At 39.1% G+C, this 17,915-nt stretch overlaps 1 protein-coding gene across 14 annotated transcripts in view; it reads left to right on the top strand.

The window, feature by feature from the left end:
• The window catches only part of FRY (FRY microtubule binding protein), a 244,941-nt gene that overhangs the window by 109,689 nt on the left and 117,337 nt on the right, over positions 1 to 17,915 (top strand). For all 14 annotated transcript variants that reach the window (XM_046909845.1, XM_015278600.4, XM_046909844.1 and 11 more), the window contains 2 exons: positions 2,113 to 2,312; positions 16,794 to 16,847. In XM_046909845.1, the coding sequence (XP_046765801.1) occupies positions 2,193 to 2,312; positions 16,794 to 16,847 (174 nt within the window). In that variant the 5' untranslated portion in view covers positions 2,113 to 2,192. The remainder of the gene's footprint in view (positions 1 to 2,112; positions 2,313 to 16,793; positions 16,848 to 17,915) is intronic.

The raw sequence follows: 17,915 nt of genomic DNA, 5'->3' as shown, positions 1-17,915 counted from the left end.
TTGCTAGGGTTCCTACAGACCCTTTTGAGAGGAAGCCTCAGGTGGCAGAAGGCAGGTGCGTGGCCTTAAGGGGTTTAGTTTGGCAGGATGGGAGGCCTGATGGTCTGCTTGGTCCTGTGTGCAGAGCTGAGGGGAGCCTGCAGGAACAGGGGGTGATGGGCTGTGGGAGGACATGGCTTCTGCTGCACACAGGGCCCTAATGCAGGAAAAGGGTGGTTTCTCTGCTCACAGCAAAACATTCTTCCTAACTGAGCAGTCAAACCATGTGAGTGGATGGCTGTGAGCTGATCAAAATGATATGTTTGATACATACGACATATATTGGTGATTGTAAAAAACAGTCTGTCTCCTTTCCAAAGCTGTTTGAGGAAGCAATTTCAATCAGACAGCAGATTTGATAGTCTGTATAAATTTACATCTGATCCTTTGCATCCCACTGTTCTCACACCTCATCTTCAGGAGAGCCTAGGTGATGACAGTGTGTACTCTTTTTTTACAGAGGCCCTTTTTTCATTAGTTTGAAGTAAATTATTGGTCAGAGTAATGTGTATATTAGGAATAGTTTTGTATCGTCTGAATATACAGCCGTTCTATATGGTTTGGTTGATGCAGAGTCAGCACTAACAAAATTCAGTTGATTATGGTTTTGCACTCAAAAATCAAGTAAAACATTGCAGGTAACAAAACCAGCTGAATGGAAGAATCATACAGTCATAGAATCATAGAATCACCAAGGCTGGGAAAGACCACAGTATCACCCAGTTCACCCATCAAGTGATGCTGCTGTGCTAGAGAGTGGTGGTATACCTTATCCATTAGGAGAGTTATTTTCAAAGTACAGTACATATGTAATGCTTGCAGAATAATAACTAGATGAACAAAAGCATCTCTGTCGTGCATTATAGTTATATCACAGACTTCTAAGCTAATTTTCTAAAGGAAAATATCTTCCCTTTTACTTAATGGATCTTTTGTTTCAGTGCATTAATGTAGGGTCTGATTCTACCACATCTTGAATACTATTAAACGATAATTTAATCATTGGGATTTTTTTTTTTTTGCTTTTTTTTCTGCAATTAAGTGTTGAAGTATTTAGGATAGATCTAAAACCTCATTTATTCTTAAAGCAATTCCATCTAGTTAATAGGTTACAGTTTTAGCAGTGGTTGCAGTTTCATTCCTCAGAAGGAAATGCTGAAGGCAGTAGAAGTGCAGCAACCATCCTTGTAGTTCATTCTTCTTTGTAACTTGGACACAACTTACCATGTAACACTCTGGAATGCAGTGCTATTGGTAAATATTATATTCACCTATAGCAATGAATATTCATAATATTTGCTTGCGTTGCATCAAAGTACCTCTGTCTCAACCACCAGCAGTTACAACACTTGTAGAGCTACACATGGTGCATAATATCATGATACTGATATTGGGGAATTCACCAATGTGCAGTACAGTTAGATTGGAAGAGATCTCTGGAGGTTGTGTAGTCCAACCCCTGCTCAACAACTGCAGAATGTTTCTCAGGCCTTATCCAGACAAGTTTTGAGTATCTTCAAGACCGGAGTTTCCACAGTATCTCTTGACAACACTCTATGAGTGTTTGAATACTCTCACAGTAGACTTCTTCCGTATATCTAATTGGGATTTCCCATATTCTAGCATGTGTCTATTGCCTGTAAAAGTAGGATAAAAATCAGGCCCTTTACAACCCACCTTAACCAACAGGTCATACTCCTGACATTTGTAAGGATAGCTCTGTTTGAATAGCATTAAAGAATAAGTTTTTTATTTGACAGTTGAGTTACAAACCTGGCCTCATTGATATAGGGTAGGAAATGTGGATGTTGTTCATTAGAATTAAGTGTCAGTAACTGAAAAAAGGATCGAGTGTGTACTGCAATGTATTAGGTTAGGCTTTGTCTTTTATCTCTTCTAGATTATGTTTTACCTGTAATGTCAAGATGGAAATTTTATTTATATATTGCATATTTATTTTACTATCAACTAGCCTGCAGCTGTGCTTTGGTGGTATGGTGGGCCATTGGGATGCTTTGGAAAAGTAAAGATGTTTAGTTACACAAAAGTAAATACATCTCTTTTACCTTTCAGCTTCTCCAGTTGGCAACGGATATATCAAGCCACCCGTCCCACCTGTTTCTGGTACGCAGAGAGAAAAAGGACCTCCAGCCATGTTGCCTATTAATGTTGACCCAGACAGTAAGCCAGGCGAATATGTTCTGAAGAGCTTGTTTGTTAACTTCACTACTCAGGCTGAACGCAAGATTCGCATCATCATGGCAGAACCTCTTGTAAGTAAAAGCAACTTCTGAGTGTATATGTACTTTGATTTGAATTGATAGCATTTCCCAAATGGTAAAATACACCACTAGTGTGGTGACCAGGAAGACAGAGGTGTGCAAGGTACGCCAAAGTGTGATGTGAAGCAGAATGAATATTTTACTTTTGTTTGCCAAATGGCAATGTGTTAGTGTGATTGAGAAGTGGAAGGGTGTCAGGCACCATAGGTTTCACAGCTGGGAGAGAGGTCATTTGAGTCAAAATAGATTAGAAAGCACTGAAATACGATTAAAAATATGCATGAGAACGTTACTGGTTTTCAGCTAAGACATGAAAATGAATAGCACTGCGGGTTCCTATTACACTTCTGACAGTAGCAGGTTTCATAATCTTACAAAGTACTGCAGCACCAATTTTACATATACAAAACAGCATACAGCATTTGAAAACGGAGCTACATTACAATGTCTTACACAGTGAGAGAACTGCCATTATTTGTATCTTAGACAAATTTAAAATATAAATACCTTTGTTGCATACTGTTCTGTATTACTGAACTTACAGGATGCTGCTGTTTTAACTTGAGACTACACTTTATATACCTTCCTGTTTTTTTGAATATGACATACAACATTTTTATTGTAAAAACGAGCACAGAATAGATAAATTCCCTATTTTCATGTCTGGATATTCTGAATAGTGAAATTAAGATCGTCTTAATTCTGTTAACATCTCTTTAGCTTTACTTTTTGATTTAGATCCAGAAGCATTTGGTACTTTTTAAGGCTTTTCAGACGTTCCTCTGAAACATAAGGTAGGCACAAGATGAGAGCCATACATAATTTGGAAATCACAGAAATACCAACAGAGATTTTGACAAAGGTCCAGTTTTTCTCCTTCTGTGAGTTCCTTCCAAATGTAAAAATTGGAATAAAGAAACAGACACGGTCCAGGCCCTTCAGGGGTTATAGTGCCAGCAGTTACTTAATACCATCCCCTCTTCATGTGACACACAATGAACATCTTTAAAATTTTAAGACAGAATGTATTGTAAAATAACTTGACAAAATCTGGGAAACAACAAGAGATGGCTGAGAACATTGTTTCCTTGGGGCACCTCTGTTCCTCATAAACACCTCTGCATTTACATGTAATATTTCAGACACAGATAGGATCCGATGACCCTGAATTACTCCCATTTCACACTGTGTTAGGATGATTTAGACTTCCTGTGTGTTGATACATTATTTTTGCATCTTTCTGAAACTATGAAAATCTGAATATCCATCCTACCTCAGAGACTGCTTAGTGAAATTTTATCTGGCAAACAGCAGACTGACTGTAAAAAATATAACACGAGAGAAGAATTTCACCTTCTTATCGACAGTTTCAGTACAGATTTCTTACAGGGGTCTAGCTGTGAGACATTAAAAATAATTCAATGACATATTCACATCTAATTAATGTTAGTAAGACTTATAAGCCATGGCGTGCTGCTGTTTGAGGGTGACTGGGACAACTGTGCAAGCATGTTTTTGTAGACATTCTGTCAGAATGTAATAAAAGAAGTGGCAGGGAAAATGTCAGAAATTATTCTGGGGCAGTGGCTGAGATGTTAAGTCCACCCTTTTGGTAGGGTAGCTGTTGGATGCCTTGCTTTGTTCCCTCATTTCTACTCCACTGACTAAATCATGACCAGGAAGTTCCAGGGATCTGCAAGACCGAGATTATAAATCGGTGATGTAGAGCCACCTTTAGCCTTTTTCATAATAGGTAGTCAAATGGTGAACTCTTTGAAGATTCTGTTCTAATTAAACTCCAGTGTACTTCAAAGAAAATCAAACTTGCAAAGCACTCCAGCACTGAGATATTTCCAGCCTGAATTCTCTAAGCCATTACAAGATATGACAGGTTAATTTTATAATGACTGATGAATACTTAAGATATCTTTTAGAGAAGTTAGAGTGATCAGTATATATAACCACTTTTTCATCCCTTTTATCATGAAGTCTATCTCAGATTCAAGCTTGGAAATTACCATAGGATTAAATTAAAAACTCACTGATACATTTTCTGCATAAATATTTCTTTCCATATGCAGGTTTTGCCTTATTATCTATTCTGATTGCCCTTACTACGTTTTTTCTGAATTTTTCTCTCAGTTTCTTTGGCCCAGTTGATATTTTCATCTCTCCTTTCTGTGAGATACACAGAGCCCTGCTGTAAATTGCAGTGTTCTGACAACTATGGTGGAAAATCAGATTTGTTGCTACCATGAGTAGCAGATGCTTGCAAGGCACAAAACATGTTTGCTGTTTTCTAGGGCAGCAGTGAAGGGCACTTCACCCAGTCCTTTCTGCAGCCCCATGAAATCTCATCTGGGATGGCGAGATTCCACCAGCAAGGAGTAAAAGGAGAGAGCAATGTCACCTACCCCTCCTGCTACCTTGCTGTAGACAAAACGTGATTTGACATTTTGGTTACTGGACCTGGCAGTGATCATCATAAAAAATGTACCCCCCAACCTGATATGTTTGGAAGGCATGAGTCTAATGCCGACCATCCACTGTTAAGACTTTAGCAAGTTACAGTGGAAACCTTTTGTTACCAGATGTGATTTTTTTCTTCTTTGTTGGGAGCATATTTAATTGGAAATTTCAGGTCAAACTTTTCTCCTTTTTAGGGTCCCTGAAGTGTCAGTGATTACGTTAAGTTCACAGTTGTGTTGCTCACTTTTAATGATGGAAATACTATATCCAGGTTGTCGTGTAGTATTACTCCAAGCTGAAGGCATTTGACAGCAGAATTAATTTAAAGGGATTTTCTGGTTTAAAAAATTAAATTCAGAGAAATGAAATGTAAATCATTTCTTCTTGATAACCTTTAATATTCCCTTGATACTTTGCTGTAAATAATTATTCTCCTTTATAATGAATACTAAGGATTTTTCCCATAGATCGCTTTTCAAAGCTGATTGTATTCACATTTACATTTTTATCAGTTTAAATTTTAAATCTTCTTTGCATTGCTTCATTTATAAACATAATTTGGTCTTTTATTACCGTTGTTTTTTTTTCAAGCAGTGGTGACCTTGTAATGAAATGAGGCAGAGGAAGCCAAGGAAATATTTTTGCCGGTTCAAATGATAAAATGTGTTTACAGATAACGATGCTGTAAGGAGGAGAAAAAAAAATCAACAGAGAAAATGGTTTCCTTTTTAGGAGTGTTGATTATCACTTAGAGTAATAATTCATCCTGTGCATACTGATCAGGCTAATCTTTAAATGCGGCTTTCAGCAGTACTTACACACAGCTGTAGGCATTGATAAAACATAGCGAGCTACAGGCGTTGACAGTGGTTAATGGTTAATTTAGCTGTTGGTAAACTTTCATTATGCTTCTCTCCTGCAAGCATCTTCTTTCACTGAGCCTGCCTAAATTCAGGAACTCATTGCCTCACTACTGAACTCAGCAACAGGATTTACTAATTACAGGATCAAGGCTATCAGCACATCCATGTATTCTGCGAGTAACTTTCTCCTTTCATTAGGAAGGCTTATCTGGCCTCTGGAAGTACACTGAAAGCAGGCAAGTCATTAATACTACAGTATTTATTACTTCCATTTCAGGAGGATCTCAAAGATACTAAAATATAGACCTGTTTCAAAACGGAGCTTCTGATAACAGTCAAGGAGGTGATTAAGAAGCCTATGGAAGAGTGAGAAAACTGCAGATTATTTTGCAAAGCTATAAAAAGTTGGTCAGCTTTTTGGGAAGACTGAACAACCAACATGTATGATGTCATTGCTCTCTGATTAGCTCTACTCTAGGCTTAACTTTCTCTTGGCATTGCAGAAGAAATATGCTACAAACAGACATAAATAAAATGAAGTAAGTTGTTAAGGTTTTTGAGGATTAGCCTGTGATAACTAGTAAGATTGATGTATATAATTGTTTGATAATAGCATCAAGAATTTTATCATACAGCGGCTGAATTTTCACTTTTACATGCACTAAAGTTCCACCTGTATCAGATGAGGAATGACTCATTTATATGACTCATCTACGACAAATCTATGGCATCTATGACAAATGAGCATCACACATTTTTTTACATTTGAAGTCCCCTTGAATAGTTTGGCAAATGTAGAAGTTTTGGATCTTATTCACAGTGCACAAACAGGAGTTACTGTCTGGAACAAGTAATTTTGTTTGGAAGAGGCAAGGCAAATTGCCTCTACCTGTTCACTCTACATGTATGTGCCCAGAAAAACTGAAAAGAAGGCAACTTTATTTGAATAACCATGCACAGGTATATATTGAAAATGCTATTCTTTTAGCACATGCATCTTCAGAACCTTCTATAAATGCTACATGCATGCCTGATTCCCACAGTCATCATTCTCTATCTACTCTGTGCTACTCAAGGATTCTGTCACTCATAATTAATAGAAGTATTTGATTCCACTAGAGGTTGTGGTAGCCAGGAATCTTTAAAATACATGAACAGTCCCTCATAACCCCAACAAATTCAGTGTCATAATTCTGGATCTAAAATATCATAGCTCTGCATTTCTACTGCATTCTTAATTTAGAATGTAAATTGTATTAATAAATATTAATGGATTAGTTCTTGTAGATCCAGTTGTGACAAATAATGCATTAAAAATAGGACATTGGGTATAATTGTCTAGTCTTTGGATAACTGTCTTTGAAGTACTTGAGGTTCTTCTTTAGAGACTTTGCCTTATTTTATTGTGATGTGCTGTCTTCTCTCCTGTTCATCATAAAGTCAAAGCATCTGTACACCATCTTAATTTAACAATGAGTGTGTGACTTGCACATAATATCAATTTTTTGTGTGGAACCTTACAGATCTCTCACGGTGGATTCATTAAGTGACTTGCTGAGTGAGGCAGATCTATCTGTCAGTCACCATCCTCAGGAGGATACCTTATCTTCCATCGCTTCCAGCAACTCTGAGCTCAGCAGGGTTCCTTTGACTGGTCATTGGCCGTATCACAGGTCAATTTTTTAGACTAACAGTTAGTTCATCCCAGTATTTTATTCAATTCACAGCTATATCTGTGGGTTAAGTGTGATTTCTGTGTGGATGGTTCCACTGGTTCTGTTTCTCTTTAGTCAGACTTTCCAGCAATGTCTCTGTTTCAGCAAAATTATGGTCTCATCATTACTCTTCTCTTCTTCACTGATCACTTTTCTTGAATCTTCATTGGCTTTACAAGTACTTTTACAGTACAGTCCTCCAAAACTCTCCTTTATGCTCCCACTCTGCCAGTGCTAATGAAGTGCATGCTGAGCCAAGTCAGCTTGTCCTCTCCCCTTCAACAGAGAGGCAGCTAAGCCTGGGAGATACTGTCAATGAAATCAGGAAATTCTTTACCCAGAAAATGTAAAGGCAGAAAAGAATCAAGCTTTTATACTGAAGATGGAAAGCACCCATGGCAAAGACACCTCCAGTACTACAAAGACCCTTCTCTTAGCCTTCCACTTATCTCTTCAGGAAAAGTATGCCCCTGCAGTTACCTTCATAAGTATCTCCAGCTGCAGCAGATGCCAGGCATTGTCAACAGGAGCTTTCTCAGTGATCTCAGAGTTTCCACAGCTGGGCACATGGGCAGAATAATGTTAGAGGTCTCAGATCTCATTCTAATGGCAGAACTTTCCAGGACGCTCACTGTGCTTCAGCCTCACTTGCACATGGATAAAGTTGGAGGATAGTCGGTGGAGCATGTGATGGTTCAGATCACTAAGAGGATTTAATGTTGAAAGACAGAGATTGAATCCAAGGTCACTGAAGCTGTCACGCTGTATCACATGTTGGCTGATGCTAATGTAGCAGAGAACCTGCCACATGCCACTAATCACATTTTTATATCATTTAAGGATATTGGTTATTACCAGTAACCAGAAAGAGAAAGTTGTATTAGAGTCATCTCTGGCCATCCTTATGTCTGGTCTGTTGTTCTTTGTCATGCCACTGAAGACCTTGGTAAACAGTCTTTCTTATAAGCCTGAACGTGAGGTCAGCATGTTTATAACAACTTGGATTCTGTGATGAGTTCAACAGGGAAGATGCACATTCTGTGCAGAAAAAAAAGCTTTCTGTATTTGTCTGCAGTGTCCTTCTGCTCAACAGAAATAACTTTGCTCATCATAAATCAGTTGGTGTAAAACTATTTGCATACAGGATTGAAGCATCAGTTAACTTTTCTGCTTAGGGAACAGAAATGTACAAATGACCAGGTACAAGGTCAGGGGAGAGCATGCTCTCACCCTCTTCACTGGCTCTCAGAAGTAATGTCAGAGATAGAAAGCAGGGAACAGTACTGCTCGCGTTACGCACTTCTGATCACAATGACTTCATCTCCCAGATCCATTTAATTTACCTCTGGATCTTTCAGCATTTCTATCTGATAGATGTCTGCTGACCCAAAACCAACCTTCTCTTCATAAAGGTGATTATTATATGCGCTCTCCTGATATATTTATTTTTTTAAATACATGTGTTGGCTGATGACAAGTGCCTAGCCACATTGGTAAACAACTGAAACAGGACTCTGAATAGCAATTTCCTATAAAAGTCTTGGATCTAGAACTCCAGATCTCTGAAATATATTGTTCTTAGTAGGTTAAAAATAAGTTACAAATTCCTGTATCAAGTGTTATTTTCAGATCATGTTTATTCCAGTCCCACAGACTTAGAGGCAAAAGATCTCAGGTTCTCATACAGCATCTCATGACAGCATTCTTGACTGAAGTCTTATAAAGTATCGCATTATTTATTAGTGTATGACTCCAGGAAGCCTTCTTCATGACCTCATGTAGAGGACAAGGTGTTCAAAGTCAGGATGGATGGGGCCCAGGGCACTCTGATCTACTGTCTGATTTGGTGGGTGGCAACCCTGCCCACTGCAGTGGGGGGTTGGAGCTACATGATCTTTTAGGTCCCTTCCAACTCAAGCCATTCTATGAAACAGCAAGGACTAACTTTAAAATGTTTAGAGTTTTCTTGTGCACATTCAACTTTACAAACATCAGTAAAGGTGATAACTGTTTTAGGAGTGTAAGTCACTGTGGTAGCTGGAGTTGTTTAAATCAGGGTAAAACAAGGGAAAGTGTTATGGTGTTAGCCCAGACTTTACAACTTGCATGTGTTCAGATAGAGGATTTGAACATGGTCTTGAGTTCACTCATTTAGAAAGTATTCCTTTTAGCACAAAACTCTGAAAATAAACAGGCAATTTCTTGGCTGTGCTGCAGCTTAGCACAAATTTCAGTAAAATCATCCTTTGTACTCTTTAAAATTTTCCAAATTAAAAAAAAAAAAAAAAAAGTATGTGTTAAAAATATTTCTTTCAGAATTGGCCCAGAGGTAGCCATCAGCTCTTCTCGGCTCAAGACACCTTTCTTTTTTACCTACAAGACAACACCTTACTTAGCAACAGAAAAATAATAGAGAACATATAAATGCTGGCAGGGGTAGGTTAGTTTGGGTTTGGTGGGTTTTTTTTTTGTTTCTTTGTTTTTTTCAGTTAACCATATATCTGTAACAGCATTTAACCTTTATTTAAAATTGTGGCTGTTTCTCACTGACACTGAGTTGAGGGAAGTCTGGGAAGTTTTTACTGATCAGGTAAGGATGTCAGACTTCTTGAGTTGTTTGCACACGATAAGTGAAATGAAGAAAACTTTCATATTTGATTTTTGTGGTTTTGTTTTGCTTTCTTCCTCGTTGCATGTTCTGTTGAGGAAGTTATATTGTTAGTTTCTTCACTGCACATCTAATAGCTTGGAAAACAAATCATTCAGTGAGTTTGCTTCTTTTTTCAGTTTGCTTGGAATTGACTAGCAGTAATAGCAGTATTTCTCTTGAAATTTGGTACTTCTTTGGTTTGCTTTGCCATTTTTTCTGAAATACCACTTACAACCAAAATTTCTGAGTGTCCACATTTTAATGTTGTTGGTAGACAGCCTAGGTTAAAGATGTCCGTTGTAGGGAATGTGATAAACAGGCAGAAATGGGCCTGTAATACCTGATGTGATGACACAAGCCATCACCAAGTCATAGCAGTAGTGGATGAAATAGATGTCAAAGAGGCAAGATTTAGAGCCAGTGAGTGAAAGCCTACGTTTGAAACTGAACTGAAATTTTCTTACACACATTTGTCTTCAGCACTGCAGCATTACTGGGCTCAGTCTTTTCCACAAGAATGAAACAGAATAGCTGTTAAAAAGAAAAGAGAAGTTAAGAAAGAATAGTGTGGTTTCCTGACCAGTACTGAGTCTGTCTTCTAAACATACACCTTTCATCATTTTTGTGCAATATCTGTAATTAATGTTTTGACCCGATTTTGCTAAAACAAAAACTTTGGGGAGATACAGAGTTTTTCGATATATATTTAATAGCCACTTGAAATAAGCTGTTTTTCCCCATACCAAGTACACTTAGTGTTGCTTTTGTACTTCATTTTCAAAAGTAACATGAAGTTTAGCCGTGTTTTCTTTAACATTTTCAGTGTCCGTAACATGTTTCATGCAGAGTTGTGGTGTTTTCTTGAAGAAACCAGGGGGATTATGTGCATGATTATGTGTTTAGGATCTCCTTTTGACTAATTTCAAAAGTTAATAAAGGAAGTACCCTATAATGTTTGTTTTACTATCTCTGTACCTGACACAGCATCTTACATAGGTATATGATAGCTAATTGATGCTGAGCAGAGCAACAAGGGAAATTAAAGATTTTGTTGTCATCTGCTGAATTGGCAAGTTGTATTTTTATGCATGATGACCTTCCGGCATGCAAGGAACTGTTTGAAAATGTAGGATACTAATTGCCTGTTTGGTAAAAGCTCCAGGTGGGCAACATCTGTGAGACCATCAGAGTAAACAGATTTTAAGTCAAAAAGCTTGACTCTCTTAATTACTTCAGTATAAACTAACTAGGGGTGGAGGGATTTCCAAATAGTAAAAAGGTAAACTAGAGATGAAAATTATTTCAAACAAAGTTTAGAATCATTTTCAGTACAACAGCTTATCTTACGGGACCATAGATGAATTTTTGAGAAGGTAAAACGGAGGTAAATACCACATGAGCTTACCCAATGGAGGATGAGCAGGGAGCACGGTGAGTGAGCACCCAGCCATGGGAATCAGGGACCAGACAGACAGAGCTCCCTTTTAGGGGCAGCTGGCTGATAGATTGGCTCAGCCCTGTGTTAAAGTGATGCCTGAAGGGTAGGCACTTCTGCATAGAATAATGGTTCACATGTCCAGGCTACAGAAACAAATTGACTTTGTGGTATTTCCTCCTAGATGATAAAGAGAATAGTTTACATACCACATGAGCACAGGATTGGCAGCAATGCATTTTCTTATGTTTTATTCTTTATTCTTATGTACACACAAGCAACCAATGGCAAAATGATAAATGCAGTGTGTTTGATCCAGCTCTGCTAGGGGCACAGCTTTTCCTATGAGACACCAACCACCTTTCTTTCCTGCTCTAAAGAATATAGGACAAGGACGTGCAGTTTCTGTCAGGTTTATATGGGCATTCATAGGCAGAAAAGAATTATGCATGGGGTCTTTTTGGTACTTAAGATGGCAGTTACGTGTATTTTATATATATGTTTTAGCTATAGCAGTTGGATGTGGTCTGCATTTTACAACAAGAGCTCCATTCTTCTGCTGTTGCCTTTTGCTAACTGTTCTATCCAATCACACTACACAGTTAAGTGTGTACGGCTGCATTTAGCATGAGCTGTAATTGTATCAGAACTGCCTTGCATTCCCCACAGCTCTTAATAAAAAAATGGGTTTTATCACAGTGAGTAATGCAATAACCGGTTACAGTTCAGTAGGAATAATGTGCCTAATGGTGAGGTTAGAAGTAACTTCAAGTGACATTATTTATCATTATTACACGGTGGCATAGTAAAGCTTAATAGGCAGTACAACATCATTTTGTTTTCCTGTTTCCCTGAACATTCAGTTCTGTGACAGGTAGTTTAGAAAAGCTATTCCTGTGTAAATTTACCCAATTACATTTGTGTAGCAACCCAAAAAAGCATTAATAAATCAACTGTTAAAAGTAGCTGACTGTTGTGCAGAAATGTTTTAGTCTGACCATGTTAATAGAGGGCTTGAGTGATACTTTACTTTTTAGATAAATAAAAAATATTTTAGTTAGTTCATATGTGCAAATGTGATAAAATATACATTTGCTACTGCATATTCAACGTACTCTGTTTTATTAGATTCTATTAACGTTCTAGCAGTGTAACAGTGAAAGGAAAGGAATTTTGTTTTGTAAGCATTGCTGATGAAAAAGTTTAGATTTTATTTATTGAAAAGTGTTTTTTCAAATATTAAATGAAAAATTGTCTTTCCTGATCTTTCCCACGTATTTGTGATGCGTATCCATATCATGGAAGTTTACAGTCTGAAAAAATAGACAGTGTACAATTGAAGGCAGCACATCAAACAAGAAATAAGGATGTTTAACTTAGTGATTAAAAGTGGGAAAGTTATTATTGAGATTCCATTCTTTTGTAACTTTTCAGATGTTTTTTTTTAGCCAGAAAGCTCTGTGCTTTTCACATTAATCAAACCTTTCTTTATTCATATTCTGTGGTTGTAGGCTTTGGCTCTTAATTCAGGATACCTATTCATCTCAAATTTGGAAGACCTTTCTGTAGGATGTATTACAGCTACAGAGACTCAGAGTCAGCTCATCATATAAAAGGGCCTCTTTGCGATTTCTGAGTTAGGTGGGCAATAAAATAAATAAAAATAAAATAGTGCTTTGAGTCTGGAAAACATTTCTAAAATTTTTAAAGAACTTTTAAATGAGTGTATCTCCAGGATAAATAGAATGCTATGGAAACTTCTACTCACAGGCAGTTTCATTTTATTAGGCTTCTCAACCATGTATTTGCTTGTCCTGAAGCTTTGGTATGTAATGAAAATGTCTACAATGAGTAGAAAAATACTTTACGCAGTAGCTGCTATAGCAGTAATGTCAAAAACATTGCATGAAATGAAGTGGTAGGATTTGTAAGAGTATTACAGCTAAGTGGTGTAGAATTGTAAAGTAGTTTACAGTAGACAAGAAGAAATGACCGACTGCAGACAGAAAAAATAGTGTTTGCAAAGGACTCTCAGAGCACCTGCATGTGTTCAAGGTGAGGCAGAACATGGAGTCTCTTACAGTTAGCAAGAAATACACTTCCTGTCTTCTGATTTTTTGTGCTAAGACAGTGCTGGATAACTGGAAGAATCAGAAACGGGGTGTACATACTGGTGTATATGAGAGACACGGTGTCGCTGGTTGTGGCCATTCCTTCAAGGATGCAGTGAGCTGATCTGTTGATCCTGCTCCCAGGGCAGGGCTGCACTAGAGACATGGTTCCATGCAGTCAGCACGGGGCTAGCCAGGACCCCCAGGCAGGGGATGAAGAAGAGGCAACAGAGGGCTGCAGCAGAAGCTGTCTGCCAAGGGAGCTAAGAGAGGGGAAGAGGCAAGAAGGCGCAGGAGGGGATGAAGGGAAGAAAAAGCCTTAAAATGGAGATGCTGGGAAGTTAGAACAGCAGAACCATTCCTGGCTTTGGTACGTGTCCCTGGCTCATCTCCATCCCTGGGATGCCTTCTGCTTCTGCCAAGCCTGTTGCATAGCCTGTGAAGGTGAGTCACTGAATCAGAAAATCCTGTTTTGGAAGGGACCCACAAGGATCATCGAGTTCAACTCTCGGCTCCACTCAGGACTACCCAAAATTCAAACCATATTTCTGAGCATTTTCCAAGCCTTCCCTGAGCTCCAGCTGCTCGGGGCCGTGCCCACTGCCCTGGGCAGGCTGTTCCATGTCCACCACCCTCTGGTGCAGACCCTTTCCCTCACCCCCAGCCGCCCCTCCCCTGACGCAGCTCCATGCCGTTCCCTCGGGCCCTGTCGCTGTCACAGAGAGCAGAGCTCAGCGCTGCCCCTCCGCTCCCTGTGAGGAGCTGCAGCCGCCATCAGGCCTCCCCTCAGCCTGCTCTGCTCTGGGCTGAGCACAACAGGGGCCTCAGCTGCTTCTTACCCTGCAGACCCTTCCCCATCTTTGTAGCCCTCCTTTGGACACTCTAATGGTTTTATGTTGGTTTTGTACTGTGGCACCCAACTGCACCCAGTGCTGGAAGCGAGGCCACGCAGCGCAGAGCAGAAGGGACGATCCCTTCCCTCAGTGCTGGGCCTTGGGCACCACAGTATGTCTGACGCTTTCCACTGAATGTGCCACAACGTGGGAATCCCTGATCTAGTGACCTGTATAAGAGGGCAAGAGTTACATTGCCTTTTCTGAAAGGAGGATTCTTCACAAACTCAGAAGCACAGACCCTGAGTTACCATCAGCTGCTGAAGTATTTGTGAGGTGTGTGTGCTTCCAGAGGCAGGCTGCTGGTAACCAGGGCATTTTCAGGGTTGTAGTTGCAGACCTAGGTTCACAGGGCTGGTTTCCTTTGTTTTAAGCATGGTCTTCTTACTGAAAAGCATGTAATGAAAAATTCACATCTCATTTCTGCCTGAAATGCTGAAGACTTTGTTTGCACAATTTTATGAATTGCTTTGCAAGCCAATGTTGCAGCATCAAGCATTGTAACACAAAGCTTCTGGATGCTAAAGTCCAGAAACTATGGAAAAAGAACTTAAGAAACTTCACTGCAGTAACACAAGACTTCTGTAACAGAATCAGATATTTAGTAATAATAATAAAAAAGGTTATGTAGTTGTTTTATGTTGGTTTTTTTTTTAATAAACTGCACCAATTCTCATGCTCCAGGACCCATGAAGACTTCAGAACTTTTTTACTTTTAAATGGACTCAGCAATAATTTTGAATGATGGTCTGTCTTCCATTTCAGTTAGCAATGGACAAAAGAAATATTATCCACTCATGAGACGGAGCTCAGTAGAGTAGCACTGAGCTACCAGTGGAGGGTGAGGACTGTGGAGTGGTTTCTTGTGTCTGTTACTGGGCTACAAGATTTGGCTGTGTCTGTTCATTACCAATAAACTGTCATAGAGTTCTAATTAATAGGTGTTGTGCCACTAATGTAACCTGGAAAAGTAACTTCATACATTAGAGGTAACAATGAAAAATATTGATGATTGTCCTGGAAAAATCAGTGACTCAGTAGAAAATACTTCAGTTTTTCTATTTGTTAGGTAGTCAGGGGATACTGCTGTCACGCTGCAGCCAGCCTCCTTGCCAGCTGGCTTTGAGTGTATCAGCATAATTAATTTCAAAATCAGTCAGCAGATGACACTGTACAACATTTTCTGCAAAAAGTAACATTAAATAACAAAAATATTTTGTACCACTTCAAGTCTTTCCATTTTGCATCCGTTGCCTCTTGTCCTGGCACAGCACACCACTGCCTCCTGAGCATCCTGTGCTCGAGACTGAACAGTCTCAGCTCTGTCAGCCTCTTCCCATAGCAGAGATTTTCTAGTCCTTTTACCATCTTGTTGCCTTCCAGTGCATGCTTTCGGTTATGTTCATGTCTCTCTTGTACTGGGGAGCCCAAAACTGGACCCAATATTCCAGGTCCGGCCTTACCAATGAGGTGTAGAGAAGGATTGCTTCTCTTGACCTGCTGCCCTAATGCAGCAAGAATGCCATTAGTCATCTTAGCAGCAAGGACACATTGCTCACACGTGTTCAACTTGCTGCATACAAGGACTCCTGGGTCCTTTACTGCAGAACCTGATAACTTAACAAATGTTGAGTATAATAGTTTGCTTGTACATGCCACAGTAATTGAGCTTGCTTGGCAAAAAAAAATGCTGTAAAGGTAAATTGGGACTCCTGATCTGTGCCATTCTCTTTGGCCTTCCCTTGAGCTTGAGAGTGTGTGTTGAAAATTTGCTTCCATTTCTCCTTCTGCCACTGAGTTACATCTGTGAGGAAATTTAAACCAATGCTTATGGAGCAAAAAACTCCTTTTTTTTTTTTTTTTTTAACATAACACAGTCACTTTTCCGCAGCTGTCTTCATTAAAAATGAACCATATGGTATCTGATGTAAAATCACCTTTCTTTCAGTGTGTGCTGTGATAATGGTAGATATATGAACATCTTTGCACTGCCTGGTAGTAGTGTAGCATAACAGTGCATCCTATAGGTAAATACTGCCCCTTAGGTACATTTCAGAGAAAAAGTTGTGTGATTTCTACTATTTTGAACGCCAAGTAAATCAGATGTGATAAATGGTTAATCATTTCCTTTCTTTGAATACACTGAAGACACGCTATCAGTGTTAGTTTATATGTGTGTCTGGGTCTTCTTTCAGATGAAACAGTCTCTCCAGCATGAAAGGGATCAGGTGGGAAATTATGTGAGCAAAAATCTAACAGAAAAATAATACTAGAGCTGGTAGAATGTATTATAATATTGATTTTAAGTAATGCATGTTTAATATATTTTCTTTTAGGAAAAGCCACTGACCAAATCTCTGCAACGAGGAGAAGACCCCCAGTTTGATCAAGTAAGACACTTGGAATGAAATTATTTCTGCTTCTCGAGCTGTAAGACAAATACTTGGAAAGCAATCTAGTGTCATAATACTGTCACAGTACACTGCAAAATAAAATCTGTCAATGTACTTTAGTAGGATGAGTGTTTTGCCTAACTGTTCTTGTTTAAAATTAGGAATATTTTCCATTATTTTCAAACTTTTTTGCCGTAGAATTTCTTGATTTCTGAGGCATATTTGTTGTGTTATTTTCTGCCTGTTTCCTCTGATTGAGGTTTGAAGGAACCTTTATATCTTATTGACATATCTGGTTTTTGAAAGAGGCTCGTGGTCCCCAGTCATTAACAAAAAATAAAAATCTAGGAAAAAAATACTACATGAGTAACCTATTCTGAGATGAAACAAGTTGTAAAAGAATTTAAGGCACGTAAGGGTTGCCAAAACTCACTCCCAACAAAGAGAAGGAATAAACACAAGGTGTGTCATAAAAAACAAAGTCGTTTGCTACTCCACCGTTCCTGTCTCAGTTCCCACCACTGAGCTTTGTGCTTTGGCCATCACTGCTTGCACCACTGTGCTGCTGGTGGTGCCATAAACACAGGACAGAAGGAAATAGCAGAAGCAGCAGTGACTGCGTCACCTGAAAGCAGTTGTGGCTCATGCTGTAAGCTGCAAGTGCCACACTGAGACGTCTAACTTCAGGTGAGGAGATACATATGGGTAGTACTTCAGAACCCAAAATGAAGTGAACCACTTTTATTGACTCTTCTGGTACATTAGATATATTGTGCCAGAAAAAGAGATGCCTTGTGAGATCCTGCTGGCATCCAGAAAGGCTCACTTCATAATTTTAGCTTGACAAAATAACCCTTTCTAGGTTGTTCTGTAGCCGCTTTTGTGAGAGGGAAAGGCTGTCAAGCAGGCTGTCAAGGCAGGCAAAGGGCAGGACTGCTGTTTTACAGTCCTGAGCATTCTGCCTGCTTCTGCTGGCCACAGCCTCTGGGGAAGCCATCCACTGTAGGCTGAAGGAAGCTGCTTTGTGAGTATCCTAACTGGTAATGATTTTTTTTTTTTTTTGGT

Source organism: Gallus gallus, chromosome 1, assembly GCF_016699485.2.
Source record: "Gallus gallus isolate bGalGal1 chromosome 1, bGalGal1.mat.broiler.GRCg7b, whole genome shotgun sequence".
Classification (NCBI taxonomy): Eukaryota; Metazoa; Chordata; class Aves; order Galliformes; family Phasianidae; genus Gallus; species Gallus gallus.
Note: the sequence above shows the minus strand (reverse complement) of the source record. Positions and strands in the feature narration are given on the sequence as shown.